Source organism: Strix uralensis, chromosome 11 (assembly GCF_047716275.1).
Source record: "Strix uralensis isolate ZFMK-TIS-50842 chromosome 11, bStrUra1, whole genome shotgun sequence".
Classification (NCBI taxonomy): domain Eukaryota; kingdom Metazoa; phylum Chordata; class Aves; order Strigiformes; family Strigidae; genus Strix; species Strix uralensis.
In genome coordinates this window covers 24,737,921-24,761,755 of record NC_133982.1, presented here as the reverse complement: position 1 = coordinate 24,761,755, position 23,835 = coordinate 24,737,921, and the positions used below count along the sequence as shown (strand labels likewise).

The following is a 23,835-nucleotide window of genomic DNA, read 5'->3' as shown; positions in this document are numbered from 1 at the left end:
GATTTTCAGTCTTTTCTGAAGAAGTTAAAATTGTGTTGCCTTCTTTTTCTAGTAAGAGGAATGTAGCAAAATTAATTATGCACTTTTTCAGGTACAGTTGAATTCCATATTGATAATTAGCATAATTGAGAGTTTAAGGTGAAACCAGTGTAGAAGCATACAGAACTGGTCTCACTGCTGGATGCTTTGTAGTTCAGATAGTGATTTGTATTTAAGCACTTGTCAAAAGAAGCCTAGGCAGAGTTGTTGACTAACGAATCCTTTTTGCTTTGCTTTTTAAGGTGTCTCCTGAATTATCACTATGTCTGATGGAGACTATGATTACCTCATAAAATTTCTAGCACTTGGTGATTCTGGAGTAGGAAAGACCAGCCTTCTTTACCAATATACGGATGGCAAATTTAATTCCAAATTTATCACAACGGTGGGCATTGACTTTCGGGAAAAGAGAGTGGTGAGTTTTCACAAAGAGTGTGTTGCTTTAAATGGCATCTGTCTTGGTGATGGCTAAAATCTGTTTTTTAAAAATGTGACCTGCCGATCCTTACGTGTAGGCATGCAATCAGTAGTTACTGTGCACTTAATCTTGTGACAGGGAAGTGATCTCATTTTACCTGGTTATTTTTGTTGTTGTGTGTTGTCCCCCCCACTTCACCCAAAGTTAAAGTAAGAAGAGCTGATTCTAAGGAACTACTTCTTCACTGCTCAGCAAATATTGATGAGTGTATCTACTTTGTGAGTTGTGCACATAGTACCTGGAGTAGGACTTTTATTGTTGAACTCTGATCAAGGATTGGGCTGTAGTAAAAATGGTTTTGCTGTTTGTGAGCTGAAATGGCTAGTGAACAAAGACTGCAATGTTGATTTTAAAATTGTTTTAAAACGTGAATGAAATTGGATAGCATGGTACATGGAGCTGATCTGGCTTCTCTATCAGAGAAGAATTGTGAAGAAATAAGGTAGGTGGGTTTGGGGATTTTTAACCCCTGAATTGTTATTAAATTAGGCAAACGTACTTTTGATATGAAGCTGCGTTACAATAACCAATTGATGCTAGTCCTTACTGTACTGAGAAATTGAGTTGGCATAAGTTTGGGGTTTTTTTTTTTTTCATTCTTACGTAGAAGTATTAAATGCCTTTCAGTGTAGTCTGATGATTTCCCAAGTGTCCATCAGTCTGGATGGTGTAATAGGCATTGTGCAGGCTGGCTTTTGATGAATGACATGCACCACAGTAATGTAAGGAGTAAATATCTTAATGAATGTGAAACTGGTCTCCTGAATGTTAGTATTCCTTCTGTGGTGTAGTAAACATGGTGGGTTAACTTGATCAGCATATTTGATAACTCAGGATAAGATTTAGGTTTCACAACCTGATTCATATAATCCACAAATTCAGCAGATTTATGTGTCTCTAAAGATATCTTTGTAACTCTGGTAATCTTAGGTACAACGACAGTTGAAGGTAAAGAAGACAACCTAATGTGGAGTGTTCTAAACAGGAAATGAGTCTATTTTTATCTGATCCTTACAAAGCTAACAGATGCCCTTATTTATATTTTCATGTTGAATAAACTTTTCAGCTTTTATTGTTATCATCCAATTTCTGCTTTTTAAGCTATGATATGATAAGATCTACCCTCGGCTCTTTTTCAGCAATCTTTTGGCAGCTAAGAAGAGATGTCATTATAAGTATATTCTGTTTTGCTAACAGCGTTCTGTTAGTGGTACAAATGTACTGCCAGATTGCATGATTTTATTGTTGCTTTCTTATAATTACATTTTAATTTGAACAGGGTACAAGATAATCGCAAAAAAGAGAAAATCAAAATACTAAAATTAAGCTTGTCTAATGAAACGTAATGGCCACTCTAAATATCTGTGTGGAGTCCCTGGTCTATTGGATAATGTTTTTCCAGTTTCACTTTTTCCCTTATTTTTAAATATTCAATTGGATGAAAAATTAAACTGCAACCCATATTACTTTTGTCTTATGAAACAGAGGGGTTGAGTTGTAGTTGGGATCTTTTCATCAGCAATGCTAGTTTTGCTGCATTTAATGACTTTAAATGTCAGTTATATTGTGTTCTGTAGAGGCTGGACTGCTAACACTCAGTCTTGCAAATTTTTACCTTTTACAGGTGTATAGACCCAATGGGCCAGATGGCATTGGTGGCAGAGGACAGAGGATACATCTTCAGCTCTGGGATACTGCAGGGCAGGAAAGGTATGTTCCACCCCCCCACCTAGCAAGTAAGGCAGTTGTCATCAAGCTAGATGCAAATGGAACCAAGTACATTAATTCCCTTTATTGATTGTTACATTTTAATTGTAGGACTCAAGATGTGAAAGTGCACTTACCTCGATTTTAGCAGTGATGGAAACTTTCCTATGAATACCCATTAAATTACAACTGTAATTTACAGATGTAGACCATTAAGACTGTAATTGTTGCTTTTTGTCTTTTGGAAACTCTCGGTTTATTTTTTTGTGGTCCACGCATATAGATGCTTTTAAAGCTTTTTTTTTTTCCCCCCCTTTTCCTTAAATTTCTGTAAATATGTTGAGGTCTTGGGAAAGTCAGACAGGTGAAATCACCTCAAAGGATTCTTTTCTATTTGTCTATCAAAAGACTAGCATCCTAGTGGTTGAAAGTCTTAAAATCAAGCACTGGTGTGTATAGGGGGCAAATTTCTGTTCAAGGATTGAACTTCATTCTTATTCTAATTTCTGAATCTTGATCAAGTCATGCTTTATAGTAGAAGACTTTATCTAAAGCTCTCACAGTCAAGTGAACTGTCTCCTTCTTTAGGCCTTGATTAGACCATAGTAATGTTAGCAATTCCTGTTGCAGTCCCTACATCAGCAAAACATTTATGATGAGTATTTCATTCTAGTTAATTCAGTCTTAAGTTACCTCAGTTTTATGACTGTATGCAATTATATTTTCAAAGTAACTTGTCAGCCAACTAATTTCACTTTGCTGGTCCAGGTTTCGTAGCTTGACAACAGCTTTCTTCAGAGACGCCATGGGGTTTCTTCTGCTATTTGATCTGACAAATGAGCAAAGCTTTCTGAATGTCAGGAACTGGATAAGTATGGCTTTTCTTTGTTTTTTCTTTTTTTCTTTCTTTCTCCCATGGGTGGGAAGGGGGCTGTGTTTGTAAATATGGAGTCTCACTGAGAATAGAACTGAAAATACTTGTTTTATAGCTTTCAGTAAAAGAAAGTAAATGTTGCATTCATAATTGTAAGAGCTGGTAGTGGTAGCTTCTAGCGTTCTACCTGAAATTCAGCTTTGCTACTGAACTTGAATCTTAGCCTACATAAAAGCAAGCTGGGAGAACGTCATATCCCTGGCTCTGGTGATCTTCAGTAATTTAAGTGTGTGAAAGCCAATGCAAAACTCTATTCTGACTCATCTGAAGCTTTGTCAGCAAAACTTAAGGGAAGGCAGATGTTACTAGGCTGGTATATCTAGGTGAAGGAGTTCCCAAACTGCATCATCTATCAGGGGAGGGAAGTATATCTTTTACTGGCAGCTCACTGAAGATGCTTGGTGAGCATGATTCAAGCTACAAATACACAGCTTCTGTGTTTACTTTGTCAGGCTTCTGCTCCCCCGACTTGTTCCTTGGCTTTTTCACTGGGTACATGGTAGTGGATGTCCAACTGTTCTCTGGCTCCTCAGTGTCATAGCAGAAGTCCTGTGAGATAACAGAGAACATACCTGTTTTCTGTCTTTCAAAGAGTCATTTTCCTGAAGGGCTTTGTGACCCTGAAATGTGGTAGTGTTCTTACTAAGCTTTGTGTGTGACAGTAAGTTGTAACCCCTATTCATGTTGTTGCGGTTAGGTCAGCTACAAATGCATGCATATTGTGAAAACCCTGACATTGTATTATGTGGAAACAAGAGTGATCTAGAAGACCAAAGAATGGTGAAAGAAGAAGAGGCTAAGGAACTTGCAGAAAAATATGGGTAAGTAACTTCCTTCCAGTTAGTGCTGTGTTTAAAGCAGAATGAAATGTCTGTAATGGCTTTTCTGTATACTGAAAGGTTATTGTGTGAGCATTGTAGAATGCTTAACTGCCCGGCATCTTTTTTTCTGTCAGAGATTAATGTTTTCTGCATTGCCTAAAAACTCATACTTAGTATTGCAATAATGTTGCACTGGAGACTGGTTAATCTTCTTCTTTCCTTGGCAGTAAACAAATAAATTTTCATAAACATTCTGGAAAAGAGATAGAATGAAGCTGGAGAGGCAGGTGAATGAGGGGGGTCTAATTCCTTGCTCTTGCCTGTGCTGAGGCTTTCTGTAGGGCAGAGAAAACCCAGGTCACTTACAAAGTGAAATCCAGAAGAGCATTTGGTGAGGTGATGAGTGTCACATCAGATTTCAGGGGAAACAAAAATATCACCACACAATAATGCCCTAATTTATAAGCTGAGTTGTTTTACAGAAGTTTGTTGTAGGGCAGCCTACAACCTGTCTCTGGCTTGGCCATGGAAACATGCGGCCTCAGTTTCTTTGAGAGCTTTGGGACCCATTCACCAGCGTTCAGAGAGTCTGCGTAGAGAGTGCTGGGTTCCTGCAGAAGAGCAGTTCTGGTCCAGACCACAGTTCCCCAGTTCTCTGTCCCCTCCCCATTCACTCTTCCCTCAACTGTTCCAGCAGTTTTGTTAGGACTGTACCTTAGGTGAATTCATAGTGACTTAGCCTCAAAGGCATCAGCTGTGTTTTCTTGCAGGCATCTGGACTCTCACAGACTCCCAGGGAGTCTGAAAACCGAGTCAGACCAGCAGACAGACAGCGCAGCCTTGCCCTTCACCCCTCCCTGCAGTCACAGGTCATGTGTCCCTAAAGGAACTGTGTGAAATCTTTATTCCTATCAGACACTAGTTAATCCCATAGTACTCTTAGACCCCTTTAACTCTTCAGTGGGTCTCATCTCTGGATTACATTTGCATTTCAGTGTGGATCAGAAGTGCACTTCTGAAGCAAATCTTCTGAACCATTTATTGGAGTTGATTCACATAGTGGAGCAACTTTCTAGCATGTGAACTGGATTCCTTCTCAGTTGAAAACTAAACTAGATGATGTGTTCCAGCCAGTAATCTGCATTCAGTCCGGGGGAAGAGATTAGTGCTGGTCCAAAGGAAAGCCCATAAAACATGCACAGTGTGAACACGAGGCCCTCAGTGCTAACTGCCCTGTTCTGCAGGTCTAGTCCTGTTGTGCTGTGCTGTTTCTTATCACATAGTCACAAATTAGCTTTCCTTGACCTCAGGGAATCATTGGAGGCAAATCAGAAGCAATCTGTCTATTAGAGACAAACTGGTTTAGTGCAATATTACCTTCTTTCTTTTTCCTTCTCCTGTGAAAATGCTTGCTTGAAGTCCATGTCACACAGACAACAGCAAGTGCATATGGTAGCTGCTTGTGAAGGAGCAAAAACTTCTAAACAGCAGCAGATGGCATGTAGTCATTTCTTAAAAGATCTGAAAGAGATCTCTGTATGTGACTTCTGGAAATAATTCATGAAATATTCATCTTTGTGGCTGAAAACACTAACTTAATTTAGGAATAGGGAGCTAAAAGTCAAAGTAATAGATCACGTTCAGTCTATAGGTGGTTACAAAGTTCTCTGCCCTGTAGAGATGAGACAGGATAGCTGATAGGGGTCACTTGCTCCTGAGAGGAAGCAAGATAAATCCTAGTGGAGTGAAGAGCGTGAGATAGTGAATATCCTCTTTCTGTGGAAAGGCCTTGTACTGGTAAGTGATGTATTTTGAAAATGATTGCAGGAGACCTACACACTGAGACAGAAAGTTAATATTTTGACAGCTCATTGAATCTTGCAAGTTAAGTAAGAAATCTTAAAGTTATGAAGTGATTGTATCAGTCACTTGAGGAGTAGCACTAATGTAGCACCACCCTGTGGAGACCAGCGAGCACAGAAGGTCGAAGCCTACAGACCCACCATTGAAACATCCTGATCCACAACAATAATGAAAACTAGCAATGTATTTTCAATACCAAGGTGCCCAGAAACTTTTGTTAACAAAGACATAGGTAGTCTGAGCACTGAGATTATGGGTTTTCTAATTTATTTTTTTCATGTAAGAGTTTAGAGTTGAGGTGTCAGCAGAAGAAACCCTTCTGTAGTGATAAGAGTACCACATTAGGAGTCTTTACTGCCTTGCCTGCAGGGGAGCGTCCATGCTAGTATTCTCTCTCTTGCAACAACTCCCTAGATGATGTAGATAGAAATATGTAAGGAGAAGACTTATGCACACAAGGCCATATAAAGTAATTGCATCTCTTGTGGGGAACAGAGCTGAAAAAGCTGGACCTCTGGAGCATAACTTTGGGAACTCATACTGACCAGTGCCTCTGTAAATTGTGGACTCCATGATGTAAATTAAAGCTTATGCTTCTGCCCTACTTACAGAGCCAGCTATTTCATTAATTTCTTTTGCATTTCAGACCACTGAATACTTAGTGTCTTTCTGCTATGGAGTAGCAGTAACAGCATTTGTGTGATTTTTAAGTATGTGGCAATAATCGTGTATTGGTTTTTCTCCTATGAATATAAACTCTGTGATGTAAGCTTGTGTTTTTTGTCTTCTACAGAATACCGTACTTTGAAACCAGCGCAGCTAATGGGAATAATGTAAGCAAAGCCATTGAAACTCTGCTTGACCTCATTATGAAGCGCATGGAACGGTGTGTGGATAAATCCTGGATCCCAGAAGGGGTAGTGCGCTCCAATGGGCACAGCTCTACAGAACAACTGAACGAGGAGCAAGAAAAAGGCAAATGTGGCTGTTAATTCAGTTACAATCAACTTCAATGCATATGATATAGTACAGTTGCAGCTTAAGTGTTTAACTTATGGACAAATCACACTGTGTAGTTATTTAGTTATATTAATTCTTGATACTAATTTTTGGTTTTTTTCCTCTCAAACAACATTGAGCTTTGCTTGCGAGGTATGCAGTTTGATAGGACAGAGGTTTAATTTGGTGTAGCACTGGATATTCCTTTAAGTCTCTACTTTGGAGGGGAGGGAAGGAGAGGAATTTTCTTTACCAAATTTAGAAACATCCCTCTGTATGGGCAGTGAGAAAGGGTAGCTTTCTGAATTGACGGATTTTCAACTGCCCTCTGAAGACTCTATTATCTACACAGACTAGGCATTTAGATTAGGTACTGTGATAGCTCTTAGTCTCTACTAACAGCAAGCTTAGCAACATGGTTCTTGGTTTTGAACAGAATCACTTAATCTTTTCATCAATCAATAACAATCTTAAAGAGCAAATCCTGTGTTTTCCACAAGAACCTGCAAGTGGCTTTTCCTTGCTCTCTCAAACCATCAGTTTTTAGTGATGAAAACCCAAAGAAAGCTATTCTGTATAGAACAAAAAACTACAGAGAAGCACAGGAGTGCATATGTAGAGCACTTTGGGTATGTCATGAAATTGAACATGTAAACTACAACTGTACTATATAAAATATATTCAACGCAGGCTATGAGACCTCCTGACGTCATTTGAATTTCTAGAACATGCATATACATATATTTATATGTAAATGGCATAACTGTACATCTGTTACGTTTCTTTTCACCACTCATGTTTTAACAGGAATGTAGGGCAACCTAGTTGTCAGCAAAACTTCATCAGAGCTAGTGCTTTGCACTGAATTTGTTTTACCAAACACATTTGGAATGTTTCTTCAAATTTGGATTGAAAAATGAATTATGATTTTCTTCTGGTGAGATGCAGCTAAGATATCAGTTCTGTCTAGATTAGTACTTCTATAAATCTATAATGCTCACTTTATTCTGCCAGCCTTTGTGTCCTGTACATCTTGGTTATCATATATTCACTTATGTCTTGTTAATATCTTTTAGGTTGTCTTTAAAAAAGAATAGAGTTGCTTTTTGATCATTTTTATTTATTCATACAACCTAAGGAACAATCAGTATTTTTGGGGTCATTTTCCAGACTGATTTATAAGATGTGCCTACTAAACTGTTTTCTACCCTGGCAGAGGTGGTATAAGTGTAAAGTATTGCCACTTAAAGTCATAAGATGCCAAATAGAGTCTTGATACAGACTTTCCACAGCAGTTTGTTTACAAAACTCCAAAGTTATTACTCCTTTAGAAATTATGTATTTATTTAATTAAACATTCTAACTACTGCAATTTCAGGCAAGCATTGATACCAGTTGTGAAGATGAACTGCAGCATAACAAATTTTTTGAAGGACCAAAAATGTTCCTAGAATAGGAGCTAATAAAAAAAAAAATGTAGCCTCTGATTATATTAATAATACAAGTGTTAAAACTTGGTTCTTAAAATATTTTACAAAGTAATGCATTGTTCTTTAACAAACACAACATGTAAATATTAGATTTTTATCACAGCCTACACAGAATATTTTAAAAGTGCAATATAATTTGACTGCTCTAGGGCTAGGACAGAGATGAAAGCAATTTATATTGAATAAATATAGGAGTTTTTTTCTACTATACAATAACAAGATTCTAAAATGCTTGTGGACCCAAGTTACTGTAGTTTAACTCAGAGTGCCTTTTGAAGTTACCATCATGTTTCTGACCAGTAGAGTATCAAACTCTACTGTAGGACACAATACTTTTCAATATACTTCAGTGTCCGAATTTCTTTTAATGTAACTCTTTGCTTTTCAGAGGGTTGCAGTGGAACTTTGTCATGCATTAACTTTAACGGGAGTTTTTGTGCTTACAGCTCCATCTAGTTCCTGAAAATATTAAAGATTATTGCAATCAACTACTGAGCTAAGTGACTACTGAAATGGTGTAAAAATATTTTCTTTTGAATACTTATGTTTAAATTGGATATTGGATATTAAATATTAAATACTGAAACTGTCATATATTTGTCATGCATATTATATGCAATTATTTACCGTATAAAGAGTGTCTACATAAAATTGCTTTGATGTCAGCCTTTGAAATGTGCCGTAAGATTTATCTGGTTGAATTATTCTGTGACAACTTTTGTTCCCTTTTTAACTCTCATCCCAGTCATGATAAATGTTTCTTGTCAGTGAATTACACTATTCTCACTAGTCTAGCAGTGTCTTTAAAAAACAAACAACCAAAGAATTCTTATGTGGTAAGATACTGTTATTTCAAGAAAAGTTGTTCCCATACAGTGTCAGATTAAAATGTTGATCTGTAATGGAACAAAGTTGTGGAAAGGATTTCCATTATGATGATTTATCCCAGGATTTCTTTTTAATATAAAATAGTTAAACATTCCTGATCTGAACCTCGTCAGCATTTGTTGAACTGAATTGTAACATTTCCTGTTGTCTTAGTTCAATATCAGTCTGTGTCCTTCTGCACTGTCCCTACGTGTTGTGGTTTTTTTAGTTCAAATGCATCTAAAGTTCTCTTCTGTGACCTAGGTCGTACTTGATTTTCCCCTCTTGCACCGACTGAACCAGTCAGCTGGAGGCCTGATGCATCCTGGGTGATGCCACAAGGAACTCAAACCCATAGAAGAAAATAGAGGCAACACTTCTGTATTCATAAGATATTCTCAAAGCTGCTAATGTGCACGTGTAGCATGTTCAGAACAAAGGGAATCAAGCAGTACATTTTGTAAAATCTATTGCTCTACAAAGGTAAGGAGCCTAATTTTTCAGAACAGCTGATTCCATCAAGAGCAGTGTAGATTACCAGGTAGGTTATGATATGCTGGAGGACACAGCTGCTCTTCAGAGGTTCCTTGACAGGCAAGAGAAGTGAACGGAACTAAACCTCATTAACAAGGGCAAGTGTGACTGAGTATTCCATCTAGGTTAGAATAACCCCGTGCAGTAGTACTGGCTCAAAAAACATTTTGCAGAAAAGGGGATGGGCATCCTCTTCAAAAGCAGGTTGACCAGGAACCAGAAGTGTGCCCTTGTGGCAAAGGCAGCCAACTGCATCTGGGGCTGTATTAGTAAAATGAAGCCAGCAGGTTGAGGAAGCTTCCCTTACATTCAGTAATTATAAGACCACATCTGGAGTTCTGTGTCCTGTTTTGGACGCCCCAGTAGAAGAAAGACATTGACATACTGGAGTGAGTCCAGCAGATGTTACTAAGATGAGAGGGCTGGAGCACAAGGGGTGGGAGGAGAGAGAACTGGGTTTGCTTAGCTTTAAGAAGAGAAAGCTAAGGGAGACCTTTCTGCTGCCTTGAACTGTCTAATGGGTGGGTATACAGAAGATGGAGCTGGGCACAGGGATAGGAAAGAGGCAGCAGAGAAGAGTTGGTGTATAGAAAATTGTGATTATATATTAGGAAAAAATTGTCACTGTACAAGTAGTCAGGAGCTGAGGAGGGTTATGGAATCTCCATCCTTGAAGACACTAAAAACTCAACTAGATGTGGCCCTGAGCCACCTGGTGTTAATTTGTCCTGCTTTGAGCAGGACTTCAGTCTAGATGACCTCCAGAAGTGTCTTCCAACCAAAATGATTATATGCTCTGGGAACCTGATCCTGCAAGTGCACATGCCTGACAGTTCTTTTATATGACTGTATATGAGAGTTCTTTTACTTCTGTTAGGAAACTTGGACAAGTATGTAAATATTTGCAGGCCAGAGATTTGCTATGAGTTTAAGATACTGAGTTGAGATGTTTGGTGAAACAATTCTTGCTGTGGTGATTTCTGTCAAAAATCAAATAAATGAGCCACTCAGTTTGCTGCAAAACCTCTTCCAGTGAGGCAGTTCAGCTGGATACCTAATTCTGTCTGTGAATAACTGTTAATGGAGTAGAAGTACATACTCTTTTTTGATAATTAATCTGGGTTCTGGCTCCAGCAACCTTCAATCTATATTGCCTTTTAGGTCAGGAATAAGCACTTCAAGTCCACAACATGATGGCTTATACTTGAAGAGATTAGTGCCTTGATATGAAAAAAAGGAGGGAGGGGGAAAAAAAATCCAATTGTAAATGCTTGTAGTATCACTGTGCTCTCACATCCCATCTGTCTGCTGGAGGCGTTGGTGACAGTCTGTAATCCACAGTGTTTAAATTGTAGAAGCCACCAAAGACTTCACAATACAGTACTCTGCCAGGAAAAAGCTGTCTTCAGTGAAATAAATACAGCCCGTGGGGAAAAGTCACATGGGCAGGAAACTCAAAGTAATCGGACTAAAAAAGAAGGATTGCAATTGCATATGCCAAAGCACAGCAGCCCCAGACCTAAGCAAACTTGTTCACTATTTGGTTTTGCCTCTAGCTGTAAACTTGGTGTCTTCATAGCTTCCTTCATAGAATTGCTTTGTGTACGTGTCTGTGCTATTTCCTCTTATCAGCTGCGTTGCCATCCCCTGCCACAGCGCCTGCCCTCCGGCGTGCAGCATGAGACTAACTAATACCCCGTACAGTCTTATCTTGCTGTCTGTCTCTGAGTCAGTTCGGAGCTGTTCCGTAGGGCTGGGGCTGAGTGCTAGTCCCCAGTCATACGCTCTAGCCTGTGACTGCAATAGGATGTGGCTGAGGTCTGGTTTTCAAAAAGATTGGAGACAAGTTCTGTGCTGATGTTAGTGATCCTATTTGTGCTAAAGCTATTTTTTTTTCTTCCTTCCGTCTTTCTTAATGTAGCCTGCTTTTGTTGTTCTAGAAACCAGAAAGCAAAAACTGCCCTAAAAGCACATGCAATTCAACACATGGATTTTTCACTAAATACCCAGATAGTTGATTTCTTTTAAATGGAGAAGCAGGAATTGTGGTGGTGAAGCCTGACATGGTGAGGAAAATTTCAGACTCTTGAGCTGAGACAGCAGCCTAAGATTGAAGAACAGAGGGAAGACCCTCTTCAATTCCCAACAATTTAGGAAGGTACAGGGCCTAGCATTTAGGTCCTTTCACAATAAACAGGTAACTCTGTAGGAGAGAGAGAAGAAGGAGTAATAGGTTTGTCAGAGTAATGTGTGCAGAGCCACAGGTTTTAAACTGTACTTCAAATTTTGCTTTAGAAAATAACCCCGGTAGAAGACTTGTATCTTACAAATACAGAAATTGAGCAGAAAGTGATTTCCCTGAGTTCTAGAGAAAATCATCTGTAGATTTAAAAATCTGACTCCCTTTCCTTTCCTTGGGTTACTCTCTCCATCCTTATGTTAATACTGAGCCATTTCAGCTTCATTTTTCACACTTGGAGCAAAATTTTGCATTTATAATGAGAAGGCAGATCACAAGCTGATCACAAAATCTTTTGTATTTAATTTCCATACTAAAATATGTTTCAGGGAAGTAGAGAGTCATTTGGGAAAGTGAAAAGACAGCTTACTTTTGAAGATGCAGTATTGTCTAATAGTTCATCCCAACTTCATTTCTTTGTATGGGTTGTTTTTTGGGTTTTTTTAATACTTTCATGAGCATGACTTACCTCTCCGCTTTCAGCAGGATTCTTTCTGGTTAAATCAAAGGACAGACCTTGCTCTTGATATAATGTATTGCAGGTAGTGTGCATGTGGCTGATGTGTATATCTGGTGAGTGTAGTGTCTTTGTGTTTTTTGGCATATTAGTGCTTTTGTAGATACCCTTCTCACCCTTTTCCCCCTAGTAATCTGTTTGTGTAATGATTTAGAAATTGTGGCTCCTATCAGCCAATAAATGGACCTTTCTTATAGCTTCAAAGAAAGCACGGCAATGAGAACTTCCACACAAACTATAGTCTCAGCATTGTTCATGTGATGGCCTTGTGGCCCAGTTTCTCATTTTTGGAGCAATAATCTCTTCTGCATTTTATATATGACTTATTTTAAGAGATCTTGCTAAGGCGTGAGGTCATCTCATGGTCCTCCTTGTATTTCATGACGGTTAAAGCCTGCCAAAGAAACGATGACCAATTTGAAAAGCGTACGCTACTCTACTACTCAGAGCTAAAACCAAACCAATATCCCTGAATTAAAAAACGACACATTCTTCCAGAATCTTTGGGAGGGAATGTGGTCTGGAATGCACTTGTTTTGGGGAGGTGAAGGGTCAGTCCTGTGTTGTGCTGTAAAGGCATTTACGTCCAACAGGAGCTGTCTTTCCTCTTTCCCACTCGGTCTGGCAGAGACCGCCTCAGGACAGCTCGATCTGGTCTCTTCAACCATGCTCAGCAAAACGAGCCCTTTGTTTTCCGGGTAGGCTTTATGTGATCCACTTTACAGGACTCTTGGGGGTTATCACTTCATTTCAGATTGCTGGCTTCTTCACAGGGTAGGTCGCTCAGATGCCAACAGCGTGGGACAGGGGAACGTTACTGCTCTCGTGTTGTGAGGCTGTTTGCTGTGGGTGTGAGGAGAGGCTTCCACGGCCCCCCAGACGACTGGAAGTGCTGTTTTCCAGTGAGTAACCTGTGAGGATACACTGGTGTGTTGTACCTCCTGGTGCAACATGAGCTGTGTGGGGCCCTGGGGCTGGGCTGGCCGCGGGCTCTCTTGCGGCATCACCAGCCAGCCAGCGGCAGAGCGGGTTTTCTAATACCCAGTATGCTTCTGGCTCCAGAGCCATGCGACGTGACAGCATCTGCGGGCTCTGCGGGGCCTTGGGCCTGTGCGCGCTGAGGAAGCGGCTCAGCGTTGTCACCGCCGGCCTAACGGCTGGCTGTCGCCCTGTCACCTCCTGGAACTCCCGCCGGGCTGGTTGGGCCGGACACTCAGAGCCAGCCAGCACTTGCTTGTTCCCAGCCCGGGGCCTGTGTCGGGGCTGCTCGGGCCCCCGATGACCCGGGGCCGCGGTACCGATGCGGCTGCGTTTCACGACGGCCGTAAAACGCTGCGAGAGACGCGCGAGGCCTGGGGGGGGGGGGGGGGGGGTGCGTCTGCGCATGCGCCTGCGGCCGGCAGGGGCCGCCCCGCTGCCTCCGGTCAGCTGAGTGTGTCCTTCCGGGGGGGCCTGCGGCGCGGCGGGGCCCGGCCATGCGCATCGAGAAGTGCTACTTCTGCTCGGGGCCCATCTACCCGGGCCACGGCGTCATGTTCGTGCGCAACGACTGCAAGGTACCGCCCGCCGAGGGGGGGGCGCGGCTGGCGCCTGTCAGCGCCCGGGGCCCGCTCCCCCTCGTAGCCTGCCCGGCTGGGCCTGGCCCAGCGGCGGTCCGAGCCTGTGCCGGCGGGATGTGTGTCGGGGTGTGTGTGTGTGTGTGGGGGGTGTGGGGTGGGGTGTGTCTGTGTGTGTGGTTCCCCTTATGCACGTGGGGGCCCCAGAGCTCTCACACCCCCACACGCGGTGTCCGCTTCTCCCGCGGTTCGGTTACAGACGTTGCCGAGGCCCACGGGGCTTCCCCGGCGTGGGTGCCCCCGTCCCGGGCCGGGCTGCAGCTGCTGACGCGCCCGCCGAGCCTGGCCCTGGCGGCGGGGGGCAGGCAGCAGTTCCCGTGTCGGGCTGCAGCCCGCGCGGTCGGGAAGCAGCGCAGCGGCCGCGGGGGGCTTGGGGCGGTGTCATCCACCGCGCAGGTCTGTTTGCTGTGTGGGAGCCGTTACGTGGAGTGACACTGTGATTTGGCAACTGTTGTGGCTGTCGGGAAGAGTGTGGGCCGAATTACTTGATTTCAGTTTTTACTAGAAAACTGTGTGCTTGACAGAGCAATTCAAAGCCCTCATCCTTTAATTTTCTGCTTTTGGTGAAGTGGAGGCTTCAGATTAATAGCAAGTGATTCTGAAACTTTCAGCAATCGAAGGTACAGGCACTGCGTACTAAAGCTAATGGTTTATGCCTCTCTTGGTACTCTACTAAAAGATGCAACTCAGATATCTGACGTGACTTACCCAATTGAGGCTGTCGTAACAGGATGTGCATAGCACTTTGGGCTTTACATTGTGGTGACAATTTTGTATGTAAAATGTTGTGTATAGTTTCCCAGCCTCCGCTGTATTCCTTCTCTCTCCTATAGGGCATTGGAGACCTCACTGTGAAACGAAGCTTACACAAATAGCTTCCTTCCCGTGCTCGGATATCTAAACAAATAAATACTGGCTCAACTGTATTGCTCATCTGAGTCATAGCTTTTGGGAATTTAGAGGTAGATGTAGATTGACACAGTTCCATTTATTCAAAAATGGCCACGAGGTGTGTGTTTTTTAAAAAAAGCACAATGGCAGGTTAGTTGTGAACAGATAATCTGTGAAAGAGCAAAATATAATGGCAGATTTGTCTCAGTTCAAGTGAAAAAATGTGGTAGAAGAATGTAAAACAAAATTATTATTTGAGGATTATTACCTTTACTAGAGATTTTGTATTTTCTATTAGTTTTCTTTAAAAGTGACTGATGGGAAGGAGAGTATTGTTGAAGAAAAATAGGATTTTCAAAAACTCATGAATAACAAATGTAACTTTAAGTATTCTTAAGTAAAGTTTCAGCTCTGCTTTGGATACTAGGCAGCCCAGGATAGTTCAAGGTGATGCACAAATTTAGGGAAAATTAGAAACTTCAAATAGTAATACGATTATATGTCTCTCACACACCACCCCCCCACACACCCCTTAGCTTACTGCCATCTTGCAGTGTACTCTTTTTGACTGGAAAATGTCTGTTGCATTTGGGACAATTTGGGATAGAGGGTGTTTAGCTTGACTATTACATAATTTCAATTCTAATAAAAGGGAAATTTCAAGTATGGATAGTGAAGTTTCTTTTATGGATCTTTAATGGGCCTGAAAACATCATCTGCATGAACATAAGGTGCTTCAATGGCCAGCAGTGGCAGGTGCCTAAAATGAGTCTAGCATTATGCAGAACATGTAGAAAAATGAGGGTAAAAAAAGTCAGTTAGGATGTTCAGCATATGCTTTAACAGTTTTCAGTAAATTCAGTCCAGGATGTTACTGATGTGCTTAGGATTCCTGCTGCAGGGTAATCTTTAAGGCTTAAAGCTACATTCCCGAGGATAGGCTTTTTTGTGTGTGTGTATATGTGTATTGCATGCAAAAACGTTATATGAGGTGTGAGGATTCTTTGTTGTTGTCAGGCTGACACTGTATGTAAAAAGTGCTGATAGGTGTTGAAAACTGTTTATTCATAGTACAGGTTTGGTTTTATAGTTATTTTTGCAGATGATAATTCTTGCAACTCTGGTATATTTTATTTATAATCAGCTTAATTGTAAGGATTTGTGCATGTCCCTGAGCTGTAAAAATGACTTTATAATGGAAAAATAAGAATAGTGCTTGAAATTATTTTCGTTAATAGCTATATTTGAGTTAAAAATATTTACATTTGAAAGATGAATGTCATTTTCAGTGAGCAGTATTGTTACAGAAACTTCAGTGTTTGATATCACACTTATAATGGGGGAGGAATAACATGATTTGACTGTAAACTTTCTCCCTTTCTGCCTTCTTCAAGGTATTTAGATTCTGCAAATCAAAATGCCACAGAAACTTTAAAAAGAAGCGAAATCCCAGAAAGATGAGATGGACCAAAGCATTTCGGAAAGCAGCTGGCAAAGAATTGACAGTGGTAAGAAATTGAGCTGATTCACACTTTACATTAGCTCACTAAAATGGCAGAAATCTAGCTTCTTCCAGTTGCAGACAGGTTAGATTAGCTAGCTTAATGCGTTATCATTTAATTAGATGAGCATGAGGGATGGAATAAATGGAGAAAAGAGGGATTGTGGAAAAGGATGTGAGAATTTTCTTGAGAGTGAGCTATTCATTTAGCTTGACTATAACTTGGAACTTCCTTTTCCAGCTTCAGTGTGGAAGCCAGTGTATCAGGTGTCTACGTTGGTAATACATGGGGATTCCCAAATCCAAGGCTTTTTTTTTTTTCCCCATCTATAAATCTCCTCGCTGTACATACCCATTTTGTAGTTGTATTTCTGCACAATCAGATAATCTGGGTTACCAGGTACCCCAGGAAGTCTTGCAGTGTAGATGCATAAGATAGTTACCTTTTGAAGCATACAATGTATAGGAAAAGTCCTTGCAGAGATAGGAACGTTTCAAAAACAGTATATGAGATCTTAAAAACAATTTCAAGACAAAGTTCCTTCAGTGGCAAAAATACTAAACACTCATGTTTGGTGGGACAGTCCTTAAATAATTCAGAAGTTACTGTGACTTCATTACCTGTTTTTTGACAGAATACTAACAGTTTAGTAAGTGTTTTGACACAGTGATTTGCTGCCTTCTGTGGCTCTTCCAAGGAAAAGAATGTGATTTCATTTTTTAATGTGACTCTGAGAGGCCATGATTAATTAGCATCTTTGTAATTGTATTTCTTGCTTTCAAGTTGTTTCTGGCTAAGTTGAATTACCTTTTTGAAAAGATCTTAATTTGAAATTCCTTTATACATGTCTAAGTAGGTGACAATATGCTCTAGTTTTGAGATGTATCTCTGTATGTTAAGAATTAAAACAATATATAACCATACTGCTTTGTTGTCGTTTGGTTGGTATCCATTGTTTCATAAACCAGCTGGGGGGGGGGGCATGTCTAAAAAGGCTTATGACAATGGGAAATACTGTAGTTTGTAAGAAGGTGATAGTTCTTGCTGCTTTAAACAGGTACATTGGATAGAGGTTAAGTATATTCCCTTGTTTTCCTGGGTTTCAAGGTATTTTTTGTTAAACAACAACACTGAAAAGGAGGACATAATCTTGGCAGTTGGTTGTTCACAAGGTGTTTCTGAAGGACTGTCTTACTCTCTCAATCAGAATGACTGAGGAGTCGGTCGTTCTGTCCCCTCATGTTTGGAATTGAAAAGATCCTTTGGGCCAGTATGAGGCAGCTGTAGTTTGTGAATGTAGAAGACCACGGCATTTTAAACATCTGTACTCTTACGAGACTTCTTTTCACTGTTTGTGGTGTGTTCTCATGATACAAAACAATGCTGTGTATTATAAATACGTAAAAGCTAACACAGTTTAGGATAAACTGCAGTGAATTGGTGTGGTGCTGTGTCACACTTGGCAAAAAGTGAATTTTAGCTAATTTTTAATTTTTTAAAAATAAGAATGGCATGTAGATGTTAGCATATGGTCTGCTCTACAGCTTGTACTTTTGATATTTTGCTTGATGCTATCCCTTGGTGAAAACTAACATCTGTCTGCCAATGGAACATGGCTTGTGAGTATGTATGTGCCATTTCTTGCTATTCTGTGTAGTTTCTCTCATTGGAGCTGTCTTTAGCTCAAGTGAAGATTAGCAGCTGGTCTAAAAACTCTGCTTTCCCTCTACAAAACCTTTGGGCAGGGAAAAGTCCTCAGATAAAGTTGTTATAAAGCTAAGTATGCCTAGCAAAAAAAAATACCAGAAAACTGCTTTTCTATCTTAAACTCTTGGGAAAAAAAAATACAACAAAAAGAAAAACGCCTAGCTGCCCCAAACACCAGAATGTCATCAATTGAAATATTTCACAATTTCCAATGATTTTATATTGTTTCAATATTCTTATACTGTTGAGGTTTTTTGAACCTTTTCAAATTACAGGCTGTTGAGTAGAACTTATTTGACCTGCATTAAATGCTTTTGACTCTATACGTTTTCAATTTTGCCTTCCATCTGTCTAGTCTGCTCTGTATTTCCTACTCCACATTGGTCTTCTCTGTTCCTTTTGTCTTGCTAAAAAGAAAATAGCTGAGGGAGATGTTTTGGTAAATAGTTCTTTTCAGACAAACCACCACGGCTTCTGACACTTTGAAGCCAAACACTCCACTCTATTTCCTTCTAGTTTAATAATCTCCAAAGGTTGTTAAAATGTAGGAACTGAGATTCTGAAAGGAGGAAAAAAAATCCTGTAAAACATTGTTATATGAGTGAGTGCTATAGTAAGAATGTATTGATCTAAATAGGCTTCTGTATATAATCTATATTTACTTTTTCTTAATATAGGATAATTCGTTTGAGTTTGAAAAACGTAGAAATGAACCAGTGAAATACCAGAGAGAGTTGTGGAACAAGACTGGTGAGTCATTTTTAGAAAAAACAAAATATGAACTATGGGGAGTGAACTTTTACTCTAAGGTCTTCTGAAAACATGTTCATGTAGAGTACTGACGCTTTATAGTGATTGTGTTTGAAATTACTGGAATCATGACCAAATTCTGATGTGTGGAGGAGGTTGTGAACAGGTGTGGAGTTTCACTTGATTTTATTTTTTTTGAGAAACTGGTTAGAAGATGAGGTGCATCATTCCTCTATTTTGAAGTAGTGGTTCTTCAGCTTTTTAAGAGGCTCCCAGTGTAAGCCTTTTGTATTGATGCAGTTGTTTCTTTGCTCCCACTCATTCCACTTCAGTTTGTTTAATAAATCAATTGCTATAAAATGGAAGAGTTACCTAAGTCATGAATGAATGCCATAAAGGAGAAGGTGGTACCTTGCATCTGATTTCAAGTAGAGTAAGAGTCTTTTATAGTCATGGTTAATTGTAGAAAATATGTGTAGGCACAAAAGTGGGAGCATAAATAAGCTTGAAAATACAATTCATCATAGTTGGTACACAGAATATTCTCCTACCATGCTCTTTGAAGAAGGAATAGCTTCCTCTATATAGTAGAAGAGTTGCCTCTGATATAGAGGTATTATGGAATACTGGTAGTGTTGCTCTGCAAAATGGCATTTTATTTTTCAACTGTAGGTATCTAAGCCTTTTAAAACAATTTCTGCTTTATTTCAGTTGATGCAATGAAGAGAGTGGAGGAAATAAAGAAAAAACGCCAAGCTAGATATATTATGAACAGGTGAGGAGAAGTATTTGTATTATGGGAGCTCTTGCAAATCTGTATTAGACAGACAGTCTTTCTAGAGAGATGATGATCAAAAGTTTTAAATGGTTATTTGATTTGTACATACAAAGTCATCCAACTGATGGGGTAAAATAGTTTGAGTGGGCTCTACTATGCTACCAAACTACTACGCTCTATTGGCTGTCTAATGAAATGTAGCTTTTGGACACTCGGTTATATTGCCTTGTTTGTAATATGGAGTCTTAGGTTTAAACAAATTTCTGGTAAGAGTTGATGTAGTGCTGCCTTTTTTCTTGGTTTTGTATCCAGTATATGCTTGAATTGGTATTCAAATACTTTAACCTTTATTTCCTCATAATCATAGTTATTTACAGTTTACATACCTTTAAAGATGTATGATGCATTAAAATTAAACATGTATCTCCTCTTTAAAGGTAATTAATTTTCCTTCTCCCCAGATTAAAGAAGAGCAAAGAGTTGCAGAAGGCAGAAGACATCAAAGAAGTCAAACAGAATATCCACCTTCTTCGTGCTCCACATGCAAGTAAGAACTTGCTTTACCTGGTTTGCTTAGCTTAACTTGTATATACAATTTTATGATGAATATTGATTTTTTTTTTCTTTTTTGGTGTGACTAATGCTACAGATCAATAATCCTGTGCATTTGTCTTATCATTAATTAGTCTATTGAATATGGAGAATAGTTCTTGCCACTGAATGTAACTGCTTTGTTCTGAATCACATACCTTTTTATTTATGTAGTCCTGCATTCATCCTTTCTTTTCCTTATTTTGAGTATTTTAAACTATGCCCAATACCTGTTACTCTATGAACTGCGTGTTTCTTGACCAATACATTGATTGAAGTCTTTCCTTTGAATTGAGTATTTGAACTCAACAGACTATACCACTGATTGATCTAAAATACAGTAGTTAAACTCTGCTTTTTGTAGCTAATTGTGAGAGTAGGCGTTTTGTAGTTCACTGTGTATAATGAAACTTAGATGAAAATACAATTTCTTCAGCGTAAGCCCAACAGTTTTTAAAATATCACAGTAATTTTACAAATTTTCACTAAAATCTGTGACTAGTTCAGTTATAATAATGTATATTTTTTGTTAGCGAACTGAGTTTTTCAGTTGGAGAAACCTGTTTCTCCTAAATAATTTTCTGGTTTCTGAAGTATTACAAGTACTAGCTTGTGCTAGATGATGTTGATAAAAATGGATTATCAAGATGATTTATTTTTTTAAAATACAGTTAATGGAGAGAAGTTAAAAATATTTCCATTAGTTTTTGTTTTATAAAAATTACCAGTGGTTTTTGTCTCTGGGTGTAGGTGTGACATATTATTAGACATTAACTAGAAGTCTGTTCTATGTTTTTTCTTCCAGTTCATATTAACTATAGTTTAAGATCCTGTATATATGAAACAAGGTTTTGTCAGGATATTTTAAGCTTTGGTTTAATCTGTCTCTTGGTTTATGAGGGGGAAAAAGAAGAAAAAAGATCTGAATTCAAAAGAATAAGTCTGTTTATTTCTTCTGTTCGGCTTTGCTTATGTTAAATGAAGGATGCACAATAGCATGTAGTACATCTGTTTGTCAAACAGCTACCTCTTCAGTGGTTTGCTGAGCCTTAAAGAGAGCAGAATCAAAGGCCAATCCTGGATTTTTTTTTTTTTTTTTTTTTTTTGGTAGTATTATTGAGAGTTAACATTTGCCATCCAACACAGCATTCAGGAGGGCTTAAATCTTTATATAATGTGTGAAGGCCATTGATCTGTTAAAAGCAATGCATTTGTATGGTCCTTTGCAAAGTTCTGCTAGGTATTGCCAGCTATATCGAAGTTCATCATAGTAGATGAAAACATGTTTGACTGCATTTTAGATGTTGCATAAAAACAGCATCAACTTTTCCATTAAAACAGTTCTTCACTAGTTTTAGGTGGTGATGGAGGTTAGCAATAAATACTTGTAAGCTTGATGGGTTTACTCCTAAACAAGTCTTTAAGCAATATATTTAGGTTGTTTCACCTAGAATAGACACATACTGTTCAAAGAAGAACAGTTATTTGGGTTTAGAGTGACATCTTGATTTTAATTTTTTCTTTGCTTTGAAGGTACACCAAAACAGCTGGAGGACAGAATGGTGCAGAAGCTACAAGAGGATGTGGCTATGGAAGAAGACTCTTAAAGTGCTTTTATTTTCTGTTTATATCTCCTCAGCAGTTAACAGTTCCTTACTGCCTCACCTGACATCGTTCAGAACAGAGCTTACAGTTGAAGAAAAATACATTTTAATGAATAGTGGCCCTTTGCAGTTTGAATGATTTTTGGTTTTATAAAAAATGTGATGAATACTAGTTTGGGCAGTACTTACAATTATATAATTTGAGAAAACCATGTCAACAGAATGGAGAATAAGGCATATTGTTTGAGATACTGTGTGCTCCTTGCAAAGTTATACTTTCTTTCTGGATAACTTTTCCCTGATAATGCAAGGAATAAAAGATCTTGTCTGTGAGCTTTTCTTATTTTGGCTGTTCTTTTGTAGTGGTAAAAGCAGATAAAAATCTATCTTAATGCTTACAAAGTGGGACAGAATATATTATTTTTCATCGGTACAGTGCCGTTCAGACTTATTTTCGCTTGTCATTGGGAAAAATGTTCAGTTTGTTATGAATGCCTGTAGTGTTTGTTTTATCTCCTTTTTAAGTCAGCTTCCCCAGGATTACATTGCAGTTGACACCTAAGCCTGGCAAAGCTAACAGTGATGTAGGACTTACTGCTGTTTGGAAAATAGTAATGATGATAACATCCAGTCTGAAGTTGGACCTGCCATCCTCCTGACCTACTGAAATTCAAATCTGACATGGAATCAGGCTGACTGAGATGCTCAATAAATCGTGCTTTTGACTGTTTTTAGCTAACGCTCAGGATTACTTTGATAGAAAAGGAGATTGTGTTAAAGTGTAGGTATTTGCATATTGTGGTGGTATTTATCTTTATTCAGTGTGTCATCAGTACTGAGATAAATGCTCTGCTTTTTTAAACTGTCAGCAGTTCGTCTACAACAGTGTGATCAGAGAAGCCTTTCAAAGGCATTTAAAATACTTTTTACTTTCTTGTCAGTACTAATCCTGAAAAATAGTAATTTGTAGTTCTATTCCAAACTTGAATATGTGCTATATCAAGCACTGGAAAACTTCATACCTACGTACCTGGAAAACACCTACATGTGTTTTGTGTAGTTCAGAAAAGAGTCATATTTGAACATACGAAAAGGGACAATGGGGAGCATATGAAATAAACAGACATTGTACTCAGTTTTTCATCTCTTGATTTATAAATTATGTTTAGATGTTTGGAAAACATGTATTTTAGTGAGATAAACATAACTGAATACTAGTAATAAAAATAGGTAATTACTTCATACTTTAATGATATTAAAATTTTGCTATATTTAAAATTTGCTGTGGTGGTAGTGGATAAGTATTTTAGATGTACAATATTAGTATTTCCTGTGTAAACTGTAATATAAATAACATCTCAAAAGCATATGGTAAGTTGGCCAGAAAACATATGTCAGTGAGGTGAAATAACTAAGATGTGACAGTATAATTCTTGGACATGGTGAAAGGAAACCTTCACAGAATGTTAATATGTTTATGTGTGACTATACAAGTTAATATTTCAGCTTGGGAAATGTGTTTTTTGCATGGCCTGTTCTACCATAGTATTTGAGGTCCTTAATCCTTGAAGTGGGATACTTCTATCTAAAAATCTTACTACAGATTTTTTTTAACTGACTTTTAAAGATACAATGTTCAGTGAGTGCCAAGTTTTAATTTTCTCCAAAAATAGTAAAGTAAATCTATGGAAAGCAGAGAAAGGCGATGAATCCCATTGGATATTATGTAGTATTTATATACAATCTTCATATGAGTTTTTTAGCATTAAATAATTTATATTACATAATATCTAGTTTTTCTGTCCTCATATCTCTAAATGAACTGCAATACTTGTATGCTTTATAAAGTGTCTCTATGAGATTGTTAACCCTTTCCTATGAAGGTCTGTAAGTGACGTAGTCATCATG

The 23,835-nt window shown here is 38.9% G+C and overlaps 2 protein-coding genes across 2 annotated transcripts; both read left to right on the top strand.

Annotated features, from left to right (window-relative positions):
* Positions 1 to 301: 301 nt before the first annotated feature.
* On the top strand, positions 302 to 9,404 carry RAB27A (RAB27A, member RAS oncogene family). The gene is made up of 5 exons (XM_074881108.1): positions 302 to 454; positions 2,142 to 2,227; positions 2,993 to 3,096; positions 3,856 to 3,979; positions 6,636 to 9,404. Exons 1-5 carry the CDS (start codon positions 302 to 304, stop codon positions 6,832 to 6,834), a joined length of 666 nt encoding a protein of 221 aa, XP_074737209.1. The 3' UTR covers positions 6,835 to 9,404.
* Positions 9,405 to 13,886: 4,482 nt separating this feature from the next.
* On the top strand, positions 13,887 to 22,260 carry RSL24D1 (ribosomal L24 domain containing 1). Its single transcript, XM_074881109.1, has 6 exons — positions 13,887 to 14,044; positions 16,390 to 16,503; positions 18,882 to 18,954; positions 19,666 to 19,729; positions 20,194 to 20,279; positions 21,857 to 22,260. The coding sequence occupies exons 1-6, from the start codon at positions 13,964 to 13,966 to the stop codon at positions 21,928 to 21,930; spliced, it is 492 nt and encodes a 163-aa protein (XP_074737210.1). The 5' UTR covers positions 13,887 to 13,963; the 3' UTR covers positions 21,931 to 22,260.
* The last annotated feature ends 1,575 nt before the right edge of the window (positions 22,261 to 23,835 follow it).

What these genes read in the sequence shown, in the direction of transcription:
- RSL24D1 (XM_074881109.1), top strand. Translation starts at nt 13,964, where the DNA reads ATGCGCATCGAGAAGTGCTACTTCTGCTCGGGGCCCATCTACCCGGGC. An exon ending in CTGGCAAAGAATTGACAGTG is followed by an intron (nt 16,504 to 18,881) that starts GTAAGAAATTGA and finishes TTCTTAATATAG; the next exon opens with GATAATTCGTTTGAGTTTGA. An exon ending in GCTAGATATATTATGAACAG is followed by an intron (nt 19,730 to 20,193) that starts GTGAGGAGAAGT and finishes CCTTCTCCCCAG; the next exon opens with ATTAAAGAAGAGCAAAGAGT.
- RAB27A (XM_074881108.1), top strand. Translation starts at nt 302, where the DNA reads ATGTCTGATGGAGACTATGATTACCTCATAAAATTTCTAGCACTTGGT. An exon ending in GATACTGCAGGGCAGGAAAG is followed by an intron (nt 2,228 to 2,992) that starts GTATGTTCCACC and finishes TTGCTGGTCCAG; the next exon opens with GTTTCGTAGCTTGACAACAG. An exon ending in GAATGTCAGGAACTGGATAA is followed by an intron (nt 3,097 to 3,855) that starts GTATGGCTTTTC and finishes TGTTGCGGTTAG; the next exon opens with GTCAGCTACAAATGCATGCA.